The sequence below is a fragment of the Microtus oregoni genome, unplaced genomic scaffold (genome assembly GCF_018167655.1).
Source record: "Microtus oregoni isolate MIOR12 unplaced genomic scaffold, Mior012 000010F_ref0000083, whole genome shotgun sequence".
Classification (NCBI taxonomy): Eukaryota; Metazoa; Chordata; class Mammalia; order Rodentia; family Cricetidae; genus Microtus; species Microtus oregoni.
In genome coordinates this window covers 52,635,824-52,652,219 of record NW_024543069.1, presented here as the reverse complement: position 1 = coordinate 52,652,219, position 16,396 = coordinate 52,635,824, and the positions used below count along the sequence as shown (strand labels likewise).

General features: G+C 36.6%; 1 protein-coding gene across 1 annotated transcript in view; it reads right to left on the bottom strand.

Annotated features, from left to right (window-relative positions):
• The window catches only part of Nbeal1 (neurobeachin like 1), a 181,677-nt gene that overhangs the window by 117,532 nt on the left and 47,749 nt on the right, over positions 1-16,396 (bottom strand). The window contains exons 9-11 of the mRNA XM_041658971.1: positions 15,744-16,050; positions 11,350-11,456; positions 1,599-1,682 (exon numbers count right to left, since the gene is read on the bottom strand). Coding sequence (XP_041514905.1) covers positions 1,599-1,682; positions 11,350-11,456; positions 15,744-16,050 — 498 coding nt within the window. The remainder of the gene's footprint in view (positions 1-1,598; positions 1,683-11,349; positions 11,457-15,743; positions 16,051-16,396) is intronic.

Below are 16,396 nucleotides of genomic sequence, written 5' to 3'. Positions count from 1 at the left end.
TTAGTTAAGTTTTCTTCAAATCTTTCAGAGACCTTCAGAATAGGCATTTAAAATGTTTTAAGAACTTAACACTTTTCATGACAGTGAGACACATCTGCTCCTGGCAGCACCAATTACTTTGAGAGGAAGATGGGCATCGAAGAGGCTCCTTAGCCATTTGGGCAAGAAACTGCTCTTGCCTAGACTGCTTCACTGGACATGCAATAGCCAAAGAGACTGCTGAACTTGCCTAAAGGTGAGATGGTCTTTCGGGGTTCCTGCTTCATGAAAGAGTCTGCCAGACATTCTGCAGCACACAGAAGAAAATGACTGAACTGTCTTTGAAATTTCCTGCTTCATGGGAAAGTCTGCTGGATACTATGGACCTGCAGGCTGAAGATGGATGCCCCAACGGTACAGAAGAACTCTGGGTGACTGTCCAGGCAGGGAGATGTCTCTGTTTCTGGTGGTTCCCATTGCTTCTCTCTGACTCTGCCCTTCTTTTTCCCTGCCTACCTAAGTTCTTCCTTGATATAGGTCTAAAGCAGTTTCTTTATTCATTAACCTATAAAAGCAACACACAGACAAAAGGACCTCCCATATCATTTCCCCCTTCCTGTTTAAACAAAAAGGAAGGCTTTAACTTTAACATAGCAAAACTACATATAACAGAATAGGTATCAAGCAAGAATTACAGTTACAATATTTATATTTACTTTATCTTTTATCATAACTAAGGAAAACTATATTATTACTATCTACTCTTCAACTCCATCAAAGACTCCAGAAGGACATAATATTGCCTAAGTGGTGCAGGAGAATTGTCTGTATTCTGTCAATCATATTTTGAATAAACGCTGATTGGACAGACAGGAAGTATAGGCAGGTCAACCAGACAGGAAGTAGAGGCAGAAGAATTCTAGGAAGGAGGAAGCCCATTCCCCACTCCTGCTCAGATTACCGAAGAAGCAGGATGTGATCTACCCCATTGAGAAAGGTACAGAGCCATGTGGCTAACATAGATAAGAATAATGGGTCAATATAAGTTATAAGAGCTAATAAGTAGCCTGAGCTAATGGGCCAATCAGTTTTATAACTTATGGAGATCTCTGTGTGATTTTCTCTGGGACTAAAGTGCTGGGGGACCAGGCGGGACAGAAATCCCAACAAGCCCGGCCCTCATGTTACACCTCAATAAACAGGAAGTGCATTATGTTGTTTTCATTGGTTAATAAAGAAACTGCCTTGGCCTGCTGATAGGGCAGAACTTAAGTAGGCAAGGAAGACAGAACTGAATGCTGAGAGAAAGGAGGCAGAGTCAGAGAGAAGCCATGCATCCACCGCCAGAGTAAGACATGCTGCCAAAACTTAGCTGGTAAGCCACTGTCACGTGGTGATACACAGATCAACAGAAATGCATTAAACTAAGATGTAAGAGTTAGCAAATAAGAAGTTAGAGCTAATGGGCCAAGCAGTAATTTAATTAATATAGTTTCTGTGTGGTTATTTTGGAGCTAAGCTAGCCGGGTGGCTGGGACAAACAAGCGGGCTTTGGAATTCACACAACAAAAATTAATATAATAAACATATTTTAAAGCTTAAAAGAATCCACTTCTCACCTTAGCAGCTGGAGAATTCTTCATCACTGCTGTCAAAGCTTGAATTGTTGATACAGCCAAACAATCTAACCGCCCCTGAAATACCTAACAAAGGGAACAGCAAGAAATTAACAAATGTACTCAGGATTTTGTTCACATGGAAACCTTTGTTCTGAAAACCTGAAGAAATAATAACATGCATTGTATTCCTCTTTCTACCAGATGGGTTGTTGAAACAATATTATCTGCAAGAAAAAGTTTCTTAATTAAGAGAAGATACACCACATGTCAAGAAGAATGAAGCACATTCATTTAATATTAATTTTTCTGAGGGGGAGGGGAAAAACAAACTTTACACATGCCTTTAAAAAATAATGGACAATCTCAAGAGGAGAGGAGGGAGGTCTGCAATTAGAATTTATACTATGCTTTAATTTCCTTTTAAACATACTTGAACTTACTAGGCTTAAATAGTTAACATGTATAATGAAACAGCTTAAATAACTGTTTGCTTGGTTTCCGAACTCTGTACAGAAATGAAAATGATATGGACATATCATCATTAAACAGGCATATCTATTTCTATAAATAATTTGAGTCAAATGATGAAAATGAAATGTGTATATATAAGTAGTGGTATGCTTTGGAGAAGGCAATCTTTCATGTCAAAAGTTTTATGGACGAATTAAAAACTCACTTAACTTTTATTTAAGATTAATCATAATTATGATATGCATTAGATATCATGAGATATTCTCCTAGAGAATAAATCAATAAGTACCATCAATAATACTAAAAAAAAATAAAAATTAAGAAGTTAAAAACTTAACATGGTTGCTTTATAAGACTTAACTAACCTTTGTAGACTTTATACTAGAAAGCTGGGGTTGTAGAGATGACTCAACAGTTAAGAGCATTGGTGCTCTTGCAGAGGACCTGGATTCAATTCCCAGTACCCGCATGGCAGCTCACAACAGTTTGTAACTCTAGTCCTGGAGGTGTGATGACCTCTCCTGACCTCTGAGGGCACTCCACTCTCACACACTGAGAGACATACTTAAAAATGACTATGATTTAAAAATAAAACATGCAATATTATTATGACCTTAACCCAGTCACTCACATAATAACATTCTCTTAAACTCTTTAGCTCTTTAGGTTTACTAAGTTCTATTACTTTTTTGTGTGGTACTTAATCTAGAGTCCTGACTTTACACAAGAAAACATCTGTAGTAAACTATAAATTTAAATTCTGTATACACAAGATTCATACGAATAAGATCTGTGGTGGACTTTGTTCAAGAACAAACTAAAAAGACCTCATCATAGCTACCTTTTAAATTACCATAATCTTTTGTAAGAAATTATAATATATTTAAGAAGCCCTTAAGAGAGTATAAAGAGAAAGAATCTAAAGCAATAAAGAGCTCTGTGAATCTCTATTTTACACCCATAAATAGAAATCAACAGATTACAATACTCTTTTTCTACAGCTCAGTAAACCTAACATTAAGTGGTGTAGGGAGCGGGCCGCTTGTTTGTCCTGGCCGCCCGGCCAGCTTACATCCGAATTAAACACACAGAAACTGTATTAATGAAAACACTGCTTGGCCATTAGCTCTAACTTCTTATTGGTTGACTCTTAACATATTCGTTTAACCCATCACCATTAATCTGTGTATTGCCACGTGGAAGTGGCTTACCAGAGATTCTAACCAGTGTCCATCTCTGGTGAAGGACCATGGCTTCTCCCTGACTCTGTCTCCTTTCTCCCAGCATTCAGTTTTGTCTTCTCTACCTACCTAAGTTCCATCCTATCAACTAGGCCAAGGCAGTTTCTTTATTCATTAACCAATGAAAGCAATAAACAAACAGAAGGAATTCCTACACTAATTAAAATAATTTTAAAAAAAGATATATAAATTCTCTAGCAAACTATGTTGAGGAAAAAAAGCAAATTTACAGGTAGGTTTTTGGTTTTTCCCAAATTAATTTACCAAATATATTTTGATATTCCAATATAGGGTTGAATTTTGAGAACAGAAAAAATAAAATTGTATGCTAAACTAATATTCAAGGGGCTCATCTTCTTCTTCCCTTCCTCCAAGATTCAGGTTGTCCATTAAATTATAATCATTATGTCAAAAGAAGCAAAGAATCAAGATATTGACAATGACTGTGCATATTCAGAAACAACGCCCTCACGTCCCAATACACCACAGTGCTTAGAAAAAGAAGCCCCTCGAACAAAGGCATCACCAGGTGGGTCAACAGTGATACTGGGATCCATTCCTGTACTTTTTATCTTCCCAAATTGAAAAAAGGCACACATTAACACAGAATTGTAATGAAGGTTTATCTTTTAATTGTAATAATCCTCAAAGATAAATAATTACTAGAATCAGAGGGTTTTTTTTTTGGAAAAATAAGAAGAAAAGCACAGGAATAGTTAACCCATTGACTGATTCTGGACTTCAGCTGAAACAAGATGCAGGCTTTGTAGATACCTGGTCCTCACTTATCTCTGTCAGTAATTGGTTGGCAAGGTCTTTCTCGTTCTTGTCTGCTACCATACTGTGAGCATTTAAAAATAGCTGTTAAAAACAGAGACAAGAATAATGGAAAAAGAACATTAAATTGTTACCTAAAAGCAGAATGAGGTCCAACTGGAATTTCATGTCTCTTGAAAACTAATCCAAGAATCCACATATGAAGTACATCCCTTCCAGAAATAGCTGCTTTCTGAATAACAATTTTATAGCAGTTTACACAGTATATAATGGCTGTAGATATGATTCTCCTTTCAAACTCACAGTAAGAACTAATGATAGATTAATATTCCCAAATTATTAAAGAAACCACAAAGAATGACACTCAGAAAAGTAAACTGCTACTGAGCTAGATAAAAGATACTTCAGTAAATAATGATGTGTTTAGCTGAGTAAGTTTATAAAATCCTACTTAGCTAACATTAAAAGGAACTCTTTCCAAAAATACTTCTCAGAGTCTCAAAGAGACTAGTATATAGCTTGACAAAGAAAATCAGTGTACAGCACTGACTGCCCAAGTTTATCTGACCTCACATCTTGTTAAAAAATATTCTTCACCTGAACCTACTTCATATTTTATTTTGTAGTCCCTAAAGTAAACTGGGGAAATCTCTGGCACACATGGTATGCTTTAAGTCTTTTTTTAAAGATTTATTTACTTATTTACTTGTTTGTTTATTTATTCATTATGTGTACCTGCATGTATCTCTCCCTGAAGGTCAGAAGAGGGCACCAAATCTCACTAAAGATGGTTGTGAGCCACCATGTCATTGCTGGGCATTGAATTTAGGACCTCTGAAAGAGTAGCCAATGCTCTTAACCTCTGAGCCATCTCTCCAGTCCCATGCTTTAAGATTTTTAAAAACTTGTTATCATTATAGTGGATGCATATATGTGCGGGCATAAAAGGAATGAAGGCATATGCCACAGTGTACATGTGGAAGTCAAAGGCTTTAGGGAAAAAGTTCTCTCCTTACACCTTTACATAAGTTCCACAGATCAAACTCTGATAAATGGGTCAAACACAGATCTAACACTTGTCGTTTGAGTGACAAATCCCTTTACCAAATGAGCTGTACCACTGGCCCATGACTATTCTATTTTACATGAATCAAAGGCATTAGGTACTTTACTTTTAGTGTCTTAACTCAGCATCCAAAAAGATTTTGGCTTCTGTCAACTCAATGGGGAGAAAGAAACTTCAAATGAAAGTGAAATGGAGAGAAAGGTTTATAAAGAAATTAACAGCATCCTAATAAGTAATTTCTTAGGAAATTATGTTATTTCAGAAAATAGAAAAAGTTCAATTACATGTATAAATGAAAGTATAAACTGGGCAGCAGTAGAGTGTAATACTAGATGCAAGAGTATATGTAAAGCTTAATGCAATAACAGGCTTTGGAAACAGGGCTTTGGAATCAGAGACCTTGATTTGCATCTTGGTTTTATTCAACTCTTGAGTATTTGAATTGAATTTGTATTACCTAACCTGGCAAAATCTCTAAACGATCCTTAGTATCATTAAGAGTGTGTATGTGTGGTGCTAAAGCTCAAACTTAGGGCCTCATGCATATTTAGGAAGGTGCTCTATAAATGAATTATATCCCCTGTTCTTTGCTACTTCTACAAGCTTATTTATCTAAAATGGGACTATCTTATCAAATAATTCTGCAGGTTAAGCGATATATAATCTATAGTAGTTTATTTACATGTCTACCACACAATAGGGATTTAAAAAAATGAAAGCCAATATTAGGAGGAAAATTATATATGATATTGATTTCTTTATTACTCAAGTGTAAAGGAATGGGGATGTTCAGACAAAAGTAAAATTAAGTAGTCTCCAGGGTCAGGTATATAACTCACTAATAAAGCACAACCCTAACAGGCAAAGGCCCCCAAGTCTGATTCTTACTATCACAAAACAGAAGCTAACACACCAGCCTACACAAAGAATTTGTTTGTTTATTTATTTGTTTTTGTTTTTCAAGACAGGGTTTTTCTATGTGCCCTGGCTGTCCTGGAACTCACTCTGTAGACCAGGCTGGCCCTGAATTCTGCCAACAGAGTGTGGGTTTAAAGGCATTCACCATCACTGCCCAGCCCACATAATACTGTTAAAGTTCTTGGTCTTAAAATAGAAAGTATAACTCTAATAATTTAAGACAAAGAAAGCACAAAATTTCAGCCAAGATGAGGGTTTTAAATCCTTCCTATTACTAATGACAGGTTGTGTTTTTTTCTTATAGTTAAAATATCATTGAATTATCAAAATGCATTGTACAAAACTAAAAGAATTACCAAAATATTCAACATTCATCACATCTAACCATAAAAGTCTAATATATGATACCATGCAATATATATTTTACACATATATAAGAAGTTTATATTATAATGAAACTTAGATGCCAAAGACAAAAGCCTTTACACAGGTTCTTGGGAAATGAACACACATTTAAGTTGGTGACTACCATACACAAAGATGCCAAAGAAGCTACCAGTAGTATAGGTCAACAAGTGGATCAGTATGTAAAAAAATACTTGCTGGACAAGCACAACAACCTAAGTTCCATTCCCAGATGTCCTCTGATCTTCAGATGCATATTTTGGGATATGTGCACACATTTATATCACACAGAAACACACACACACACATATACATAATGAGTTTTCAAAGAAAAACTACCAACATCAGTCTAAAATTTTCCACCAATGTATAAATTATTTCTGCTATTTGACAGCTTTAATTGGAGTATTTCCATTGAGTATTGATGTTTAAACAGTAAAATCATCTTGATTGTGCATTACTGCATAAAACAGACTAAATGATTTGTTTATTAAAAGTAACAACAAAATGATACAGAAAGAAATATGCAATTCATTTTGAAACTTAAATTTTCACAAGATTCCAAGTATTTTTATACATTCAGAAATCCTAACTATGTTCATAAGATGTTATATCAATAAACACTATAATTGTCACCAGGCGAAGTAAGTGAATCTCTCTAAGTTAAAGGCCTGCATGGTCTACAAAGCAAGTTCCTGGACAGTGAAACTGTAATACAGATAAACCCTGTCTTGAAAAACCAAACCAAACAAAACAACAAAAATTTTTAAAAAAACCCAAAACTTATAATTGTCTTATATTTAATACACAGTCAACATTTGATACTAGTTAAAAATCAATAATCCTGAATGAGAAACAAATTTGTAGTAATTATATATTATAATTAACTTAAAGTCAGAAAACATGAGTATAAAAATCCTAGTTCCAACAATTATTAGATCAAGAGTTAGTAATTTAACACCTCAGGGCATTATTTCTTCACTTATATAATGAGTAAATTTGAAAATTTATTTTAAAGATTTAATTTTAATGTTTGAAACAATTACTGCCTGAATGGCGAAATTTCTTTAATGTTGGGTGTGGAACCCTTATGCTTCTGGTAGGAATATTAATTAGTACAGTCGAAAGGGAAACAGTATGGACATATCTCAAAAAACTAAGAATAGAACTGTTATATGATCCAGTTCTCCCACTTCTTGGTATATATCTAAGGAAATAAAATCAATGAACAAAGGACACTCAAATGCTTGCTATACTGCTGGACTATGTACAACAGTTAGGAGAATAACCAGCCCAGAAGCATGTCAACCATCGAATGGACAAAGAAAATATGGCACACCATATATTGTGGTATTAATGTTAACCAAAGGGAAAAAAAATTAAATTCTGTCACCTGAAGCAAAGTGAATGAGATATAATACGAAAGATTATAGACAAGTGCCACATGTTCTCTCTCATATACGGAAAAAACAAACAAACAAACAAAAAAGCAATTGATTCAAGTAGAAGAGGAACTACTGAGAATTCGGAAGGATGTGGGGGTGTTGGCGGCAAGGGCAGAAGAATGGGTAAACATGATCAAACAGCAAAGATGGTCATAAGTACTACATGAATCCCAAATGGAGAAAACTACTTAAAGGGAAGGGACTTGTCCAAAGGCCTGGCTTTCCCTCCTGAAAATCATTTCTTCTTTGGTATTTTCAATTTCAAAGAAAAATGTAGTAAGTGACATAAAATATTTAACTTTTTTAAAGCTAGCACTTGGGAAGCTGAGGAAGGTAGATTGCTATGAACTTCAAAGACAGTCCCACAGAAAGTTTGAGGCAAGCCCAGGCTATATATAGAGTGAGGCCCTACCTAAAGAACAAGCACAAGAGCTGTAACTATGAAACATGGCTGTCGTGAAACAAGTATAGTCATGTGCTGTATGACGACATTTTGGTAAATAACAGATCACTATGTGACAGTGATCCTACGAGATTCTATCACATGGTGAGTTATGTCTATCTTAGTTTGAAGAAGTACACTTGGTGATGTCCATCCTAAAGATGTATTTCTTGGAGTTAACTGTGAGGTCATCATTCTGGTTAGCTATGAGAAAAAAAAACACTGTTCATACTAGACTTATTCATATACTAAAGAGAAGTTCGTCTTGGCAAATTTCATGGTGAGGGTGTGGGGATTAAAGACATGAGCTACCAACACCTGCTAAATCCAGATTCTTTTAATAATACACGAGATAACTTTGTTACTGATGCTATCATCCTAAGTGAGAAAGTCATACTGTCTTTACAATAAAAGTGTTTTATAAATATTTCTGTTATTTTTCAAAGATTATAGAATATGGCATTTTAAATGTTTTAATAACTTAGGACTTTTCATGACAATGAGACACTCTGCTCCTGGTAGCACCAATCTACTTCAAGAGGAAGATGGGCATCGAAGAGGCTCGTTATGGAGTTTGATAGCCATTTGGGCAAGAAACTGCTCTTGCCTGGACTATTGCATAAACTGGACACAGAGAACCCACAGAGAGAGGACTACTGAACTTGCCTAAGGTGAGATGATCTTTCGGGGTTCCTGATTCATGAAAGAGTCTGTGAGACATTCTGCAGGACACAACAGATAGTGACTGAACTGACTTTGAATTTTCCTGCTTTATGGAAATGTCTGCTGGATACCATGGGCCTGAAGGCTGAAGATGGATGCCCCAACGGTACAGAGGAACCTTGGGTGGCTATCCAGGCAGCAAGATGTCTCTGTCATTTCTAGAGTTTTAAAAGTTGCTTTTTTCTTGTTTGCTTAGGTAGTATTGTATCTTTCTGGAGTCTTTGATGGAGTTAAGAATAGTTAGTTATAGTTATAGTTTTCCTTAGTTATGATAAAGATTATTGTAACTTTTACTTGATAACTGTTTCGTTATATGTAATTTTGCTATGTTAAAGTTAAAGCCTTATTTTTTTTTTTTTGTTTAAACCGAAAAAGGGGAAATGATGGAGGAAGGTCATTGGTTAAATAAAAAGAAACTGCTTGGCCCTCATTGGTTAGAAGATAGGTGGGAGGAGTAAACAGTACAGAACGCTGGGAGGAAGAGGAAGTGAGCTCAGAGTCCACAGCTCTCCTCTCTCAGGAGCAGACGCCTCTGAGAGACGCCATGCTCCCAGCCCCCAGGCAGACACACGCGATGAAGCTCCGACCCAGGATGGACATAGGCTAGAATCTTCGAGGTAAGCGCACCTAGGGGCGCTACACAGATGATTAGAAATGGGCTAAATTAATATGTGAGAATTAGCCTAGAAGAGGCTAGATAGAAATGGGCCAAGCAGTGATTAAATGAATACAGTTTGTGTGTTGTTATTTCGGGCATAAGCTAGCCAGGCAGCCGGGGTGCTGGAGACGCTGCCCCGCTGCCCTTATTACTACAAATAAAATAAATAAAAATAAAATAAAAAAAAGTAAACTGGTAAATAGTAACAACAGTGAAAAGCAACCTAACAACATGTACCATGAGACTTAACAGTGTTCCTATTATTTTTAGCTCTCTATATTTTCTACTTAGTCGCAACTTTTTAATACAAATTTTCCTACTTTTAAAAACATTTGGGTCTACTCTATGCCCTATGATAAGGCATTCTACAAAAAATAGAGTTCCATTTATAAAACTTCAAAGTGTTATCCGAAGCAGGGCAGAAATGGGTCCATGCCTTTAAACCCAGCTCTTGGGAGGCAGAGGCAGGTGGATGCCTGTATTTGAGGCCAGTCTCAAAAAAGAATATCTAATTTTTGTTTTTTTTTTTTTAAAAAGGAGGCTGGGAAGATGACTCAGTGAATACAAGTGCTTGCCACACAACATCAGGCCCTTGACTGTATCTGTATGTTCTAGAGAAATTAGTGAATCAAGAAATCAGTAGTCCATGACTTTAAATGGTCCTAAATATAAATATATGTATCAATGCCTGTTGGAAAATAAAATATTTCCTAAACTAAAATATCATACACAAATATCACATGAGCTTTACTATCTTCAGACAATTATAAATAATATAATTCCTAGCTTCAATTAAGATAAAACCTGTCCCCATGTAGATTGCTTTAACAGATTTTTCTGAGCTTGGAGGATTTAAATATCTGCCGAGTTCCTAGACCAGAATGTATGGACTGAATGCTCCTGCCCTCTTCCGAGTCTAGGCTGAGTTAGTGAGAGCGTGAGAGGCAGAGTACCCAGTGATACTTACACACCATCAGAGAGGACAGCCTTGGCTAGAGTCCTACTTCTGTCTCTCACTGGGTCTGTGATCCTGGACAGGGTATAAATCTTTGTGCCTCACTTTTCTCACCTCTAAGATGGGATGAGGATATATGTACATATGCTAATATAGTCAAGATAAAAGTTGACAATATAATGACATGCAAACACAAATTGACAATAAAATTTTTTGCAATGGCATGCTCAAATCTGAATCAAAACAAGCCTTTGTTATTGTTTTTGTTTGTTTTTTGATTTTTTGAGACAGGGTCTCGCTATGTAGCTCTGACTGTCCTAGAACTCACTACATAGACAAGTCTGGCCTCAAACTCCCAGAGATCCACCTGCCTCTGTCTCCTAAGCACTGAGATCAAAGGCATGCACTACTAAAACAATGACATTTTAAAAAGTCATAAACAATGCCAACAAGATGGCTCAGAAGGATAAGGCACTGCTGCCAAGCCTGACAACCTGAGTTTAATCCCTAAGTCCTACATGCTAAAACAGAACCAACTCCCACAAGTCTGACCTCCACATTTATGCTGTGGCACACGTCCCTGTACACAAATAAGTAAATAGACAATCAAACAAATGTTCATAAATATTAAAAAGTTGATAATATAGTACCTTGCAGTTCTGTAGAAGTCGTATGAGATGTTCAAAGCAATTACTGTTAAGGAAAATGGCCTGAAGAACAGGCCTGTCTGCACAGTCTAACATGGCTGTGATGGTATCTATAAATTAAAAACAAAAATGACTCAAGTAAAAGTAAAACTTTGGGATAAAACATGTATCGTCATCATTTTAAAGTTAGGCTTTGCAGTTGGCAGAACAGATGCAAATTACTGGGAAATAGTGTAGATAAGGAACAGAAAACAAAAGTTGTAAAGAAAAGTGAACATTTTCATACTTTATAGTTCAAGCTAGTTTAAACTGTACATATGACCGGCAAATATTTTTTAGCAAACTGCTTATTTGTTCTTTCATAAAACTCATCCTGTGTCTGATTCGCTATTAATAAGCAATACCTGGGGGCTGGAGAGATGGCTCGGAATTTAAGAGCACTGGCTGCTATTCTAGACGTTCAATTCCCAGCAGCCACATGGTAGCTCACAACCATCTATAATGAGATTTGGTGCCCTCTTCAGGCATGTATATAAACATAATAAATAAATAAATCTTTAAAAAATAAGCAATATTTGTTTATGTTATTTACTATATGGCCTATGAAAACATAATATTTATCTCTCAGTTCCTACTGTGGAGATAATCCATTTGAAAAATCAAAGGATATCTGGCATGGCAAATATCATAGTTTCTAATAAAAAAAAAAGAATTCCATCCAACAGAGAATCAAACTAATTTTTAAATTTACAACTAATAATTACTATCAAAAAAATAGCTGGGTGGTGGTGGTGCTCACCTTTAATCCCAGCACTTGCGAGGCAGAGGCAAGTGGGTCTCTGAGCTGGTAGCTAGCCTGGTCCACAGAGTGATTTCCAAAACAGTGGAGACTACGCAGAGAAACCCTGTCTTGGAAAATGAACAAACAAAACTATAGAAAATGACATTATAGCATATGAACTAAAAACTCTACAAAACTATTCTTTCATATAAACAAATGAAATGATTCATTTTCAATGAGATTTTTATCTGCTATAGTTCTAAATTAATACATGTACATATAAATATATATGCCAAATCATTAACTGTTTTTTATATCTAGGTGGTGAGATATAAAAACTTTTTTTGATGTTGTTTTTCGATATAGGGTTTCTCTGTATAACTGCCGTGGCTGTCCTGGAATTCATTTTGTAGATCAGTCTGGCCTCAAACTCACAGAGATCTGCCCGCCTCTGCCTTTTGAGTGCAGGAATTAAAGGCTTGCACAACCACTGCACTACTGAGACGTAAAAACTTTCATTTTCTTTTTTCTTACTAAGTTTCCTAGTTTAGTGGTAATGACAACATCTACCTCTGAAATGAGTAGTTCTTTAACAATCTAACACAGGGAACATACAAGAATCATATAAAGTACCGATCACAATTTACATCATATGAACTGTCATTATGGGCTTCAACAATGAAACTTTAAAATACAGTGTGTCTGGGTGATATCGTTCAGGATAGTGTTTTCTATTTCTGTCCATTTGCATGCAAAATCCAAGATGTCATTGTTTTTTACCGCTGAGTAGTACTCTAATGCGTATATATTTTGCACTTTGTTTATCCATTCTTCCATTGAGGGGCATCTAGGTTGTTTCCAGGTTCTGGCTATTACAAATAATGCTGCTATGAACATAGTTGAACAAATGCTTTTGTAGTATGATTGGGCATCTCTTAGGTATATTCCCAAGAGTGGAACTGCTGGATCCTGAGGTAGGTTGACTCCCAATTTTCTGAGAAATCGCCATTACTGATTTCCAAAGTGGTTGCACATGTTTGCATTCCCACCAGCAATGGATGAGTGTTCCCCTTACTCCACAACTTCTCCAGTATAGGCTATCAATTGGTGTTTTTGATTTTAGCCATTCTGACATGTGTAAGATGACATCTCAAAGTTGTTTTGATTTGCATTTCCCTGATTGCTAAGGAAGTTGAACATGACCGTAAGTGTCTTTTGGCCATTTGAACTTCTGTTGAGAATTCTCTGTTCAGTTCTGTACCCCATTTTTAAATTGGGTTAATTAGAATTTCAAAGTCTAGTTTCTTAAAGTTCTTTATATATTTTGGAGATCAGACCTTTGTCTGATGTGAGGTTGGTGAAGATCTTCTCCCATTCAGTAGGATGCCTTTCTGTCTTAATGACAGTGTCCCTAAATGGTATGTCCTCACTCATTTGTGGACTCTAGCCATAAACCAAGGACATTAAGCCTATAGTTCACAAGCCTAGAGAAGCCAAATAACAAGGTGAACTCAAAGAAAAACATATATAGATCCTCCTGGGAAATTGGAAGCAAACAAAATTACTGGGCAAAAGTTGGGAGCAAGGGGGTAAAGGGTAGGGGTGAGATTGGGGGAAGGGGAGAGGGGGAGAAGGAAGGGAGAATGGAAAGACTGGCGAGAGCGTGGGGGAGTGGGAGGGTGGAGATGGAGGAAGGGCAGATATAGGAGCAGGGAACAAGATATCTACATTAAGGGAGCCATTTTAGGGTTGGCAAGAGACTTGGCTCTAGAGGGGATCCCAGGTGCCCACAGGGATGTCCCCAGCTAGGTCCTTGGGCAGCAGAGGAGAGGGTGCCTGAACTGTCCTTGCCCCACTATCACACTGATGATTATCTCGAATATCACCATAGAATCTTCGTCCCTCAACAGATAAAGATAGAGACAGAGACCATCATCAGGCAACGGACTGAGCTCCAAAGGTCCAGTTGAATGGCAGAAGGAGGGAGAAGATGAGCAAGGAAGTCAGGACTGCAAGGAGTTGGTCCACCAACTGAGGCAGTGTGCCTGTTCTAATGGGAGCTCACCAAATCCAGCTGGACCAGGTCTGAATAAGAATGTGATCAAACCAGACTCTCTGATTGTGGATGACAATAGGGACTGACTGAAAAGCCATTGATAAAGGCACTGGGACGTGTTTTTACAGCATGTTCTGGCTGTTTGGGACCCTAGCATGTAGCAGGGAGGGCCCTGGACTTCCCACAGGGCAGGGTTCCCTGCCCTCTCTTGAGCAAGGAGATGGAGAGATGAGGGTAAGTAGGGGAGCGGGAGGGGTTGGGAGGAAGGAAGGAAGTGTAAATATTGGAATGAATAAATAAAAATAAAAAAATAAAAATAAAAAATAAAAGCAAAACAAAAAAATCAAGTGTGTAAGATGACCATGAGACACTTGAGACATCTGATGGGAAATGGCAGGCTGTGGGTCTACATCTTATCTGGTGCTCTATTTCACACCACAAAAATTACTAAGAAAAGGGTTCTGGAGAGATGGTTCAGCAGTTAAGAGCACTGTCTACTACTCTTCCAGAGGTCCTGAGTACAATTCCCAGCAACACATAATCATCCATAGGGAGGTCTAGTGCCCTCTTCTGGCCCTCAGGGATACGTACAGACAAAACACTATAAACATAATAAATAAATCTTTAAAAAAATTACTAATATAAAAGGAAACATTTATTTTTGTGTTAAGTTATATATATATATATATATTAATTATACTTATTGGTGTTCCAAATATTTACATATATATATATGTAAATATATATAAAACTATCAAAGGGAATTTAGATGAACAATGAAAAAGAAGCAATGATCAACTGATATGTTTAATATCAGTTCTGGAGTCTGGAATGCGCTTGCAGCATCACTACTTTTTGGCATGCATTATTCTCTCTTCAGGATCACAAAGAGAATGGGCCTGTAGTATTCATGCCAGTTCTACTCAGTAGGAGCTGAGATACTTTAGGAAAATTACTGAGTATCTGACTCCATTAGAAAGGAATAATGAGTATGAGTCACCTATTGACTGAAACAATGGATACAGAGTATGTACTATACTAATACACTGTAACCAAAACAAAAAATCATCATCAAACTGATGAGGGAGTTTGCAAAGTACAGAGACCAGATATAGTTGCACAGAGACACAAAACAACCAACACAAAGAGAAGAAAAAGAGACAAAGGCACAAGGGTTCTCTGGGACAACTATATTGTTCTGTCCTAAAGAATAGAAATGTTAGAGAGGCATTTATTTAGTTAATTTTTATCATAGGTAAAAGAATATAAATAATATTTTCAAAAAATCCTTCTTCCTGGCAATTTTAGTGACAACTTTCTTTTTTAACAGACACACTTTATTGGATTATACTTCCAAAAAAGAATAGACAAGTAAAAATGATAAAGTAAAAATGTAAACAAATCAGTTCCATACTAATCATTTGGAAGTCAAAAATATAAATACACATTACTTGAACTAAACAGTCAATATTTTTAATACAGCAGACTGCATTTCAAAAGAAACTGAGAATAAAAAAGCAAAAATGAACTGAGGGAAGGAAATCTTTATTGAATACTTACTGAGCATCTTAATCTGCAGAACTATGAACTGGCTTTCCCACCGCATGGACTTCCTCTGTTTAGGTAAAGCTGAGTGATCTGAATTGAGCAATTTGAAATAGTTCTCCAGTACGGTACTGGTTTCCACCTGACGCTGGTCGGAACTGCTGGTGAGAAGGATATGTACCACTTGTGTCAGGCATTTCAGAGTTAGTTCTCTCTTCCTGCCCACTTCCTCAGGATCTCCTTCCTCCCATGAATCACAATCAGATAAAACTCGCATGAGAACTTCCATGGTGGCTGGAGAAATTGCTTGCAAAGCATTCCTCTGAAACATTAAAAACAATAAAACATGAAATGAAATCTAAAGGTTTTACATATTTGCAATAGCAGAGAATTAGTAAGCCTATGGGTAACTTTTTCTTTTAAATAAATGAACAAAGTTATTAACAGATATATTTGATAAACACTGCAAATGTTACTTGTATTGAGGCCTTATTTTGTTCACTACTAATCTGAAGTTCAACTTCACCTCCTTTGCAGCTAAAAGACACCATGTAAGATGGTTTTGCTCAAAAAACCAGACGACAAAGACTATAAAAGGGCTGATTCTTTACAAATGGAAAGGGTTTCTTTCTTTCCTTTTCCATCCTGGAGAGCAGACACAATGCTCA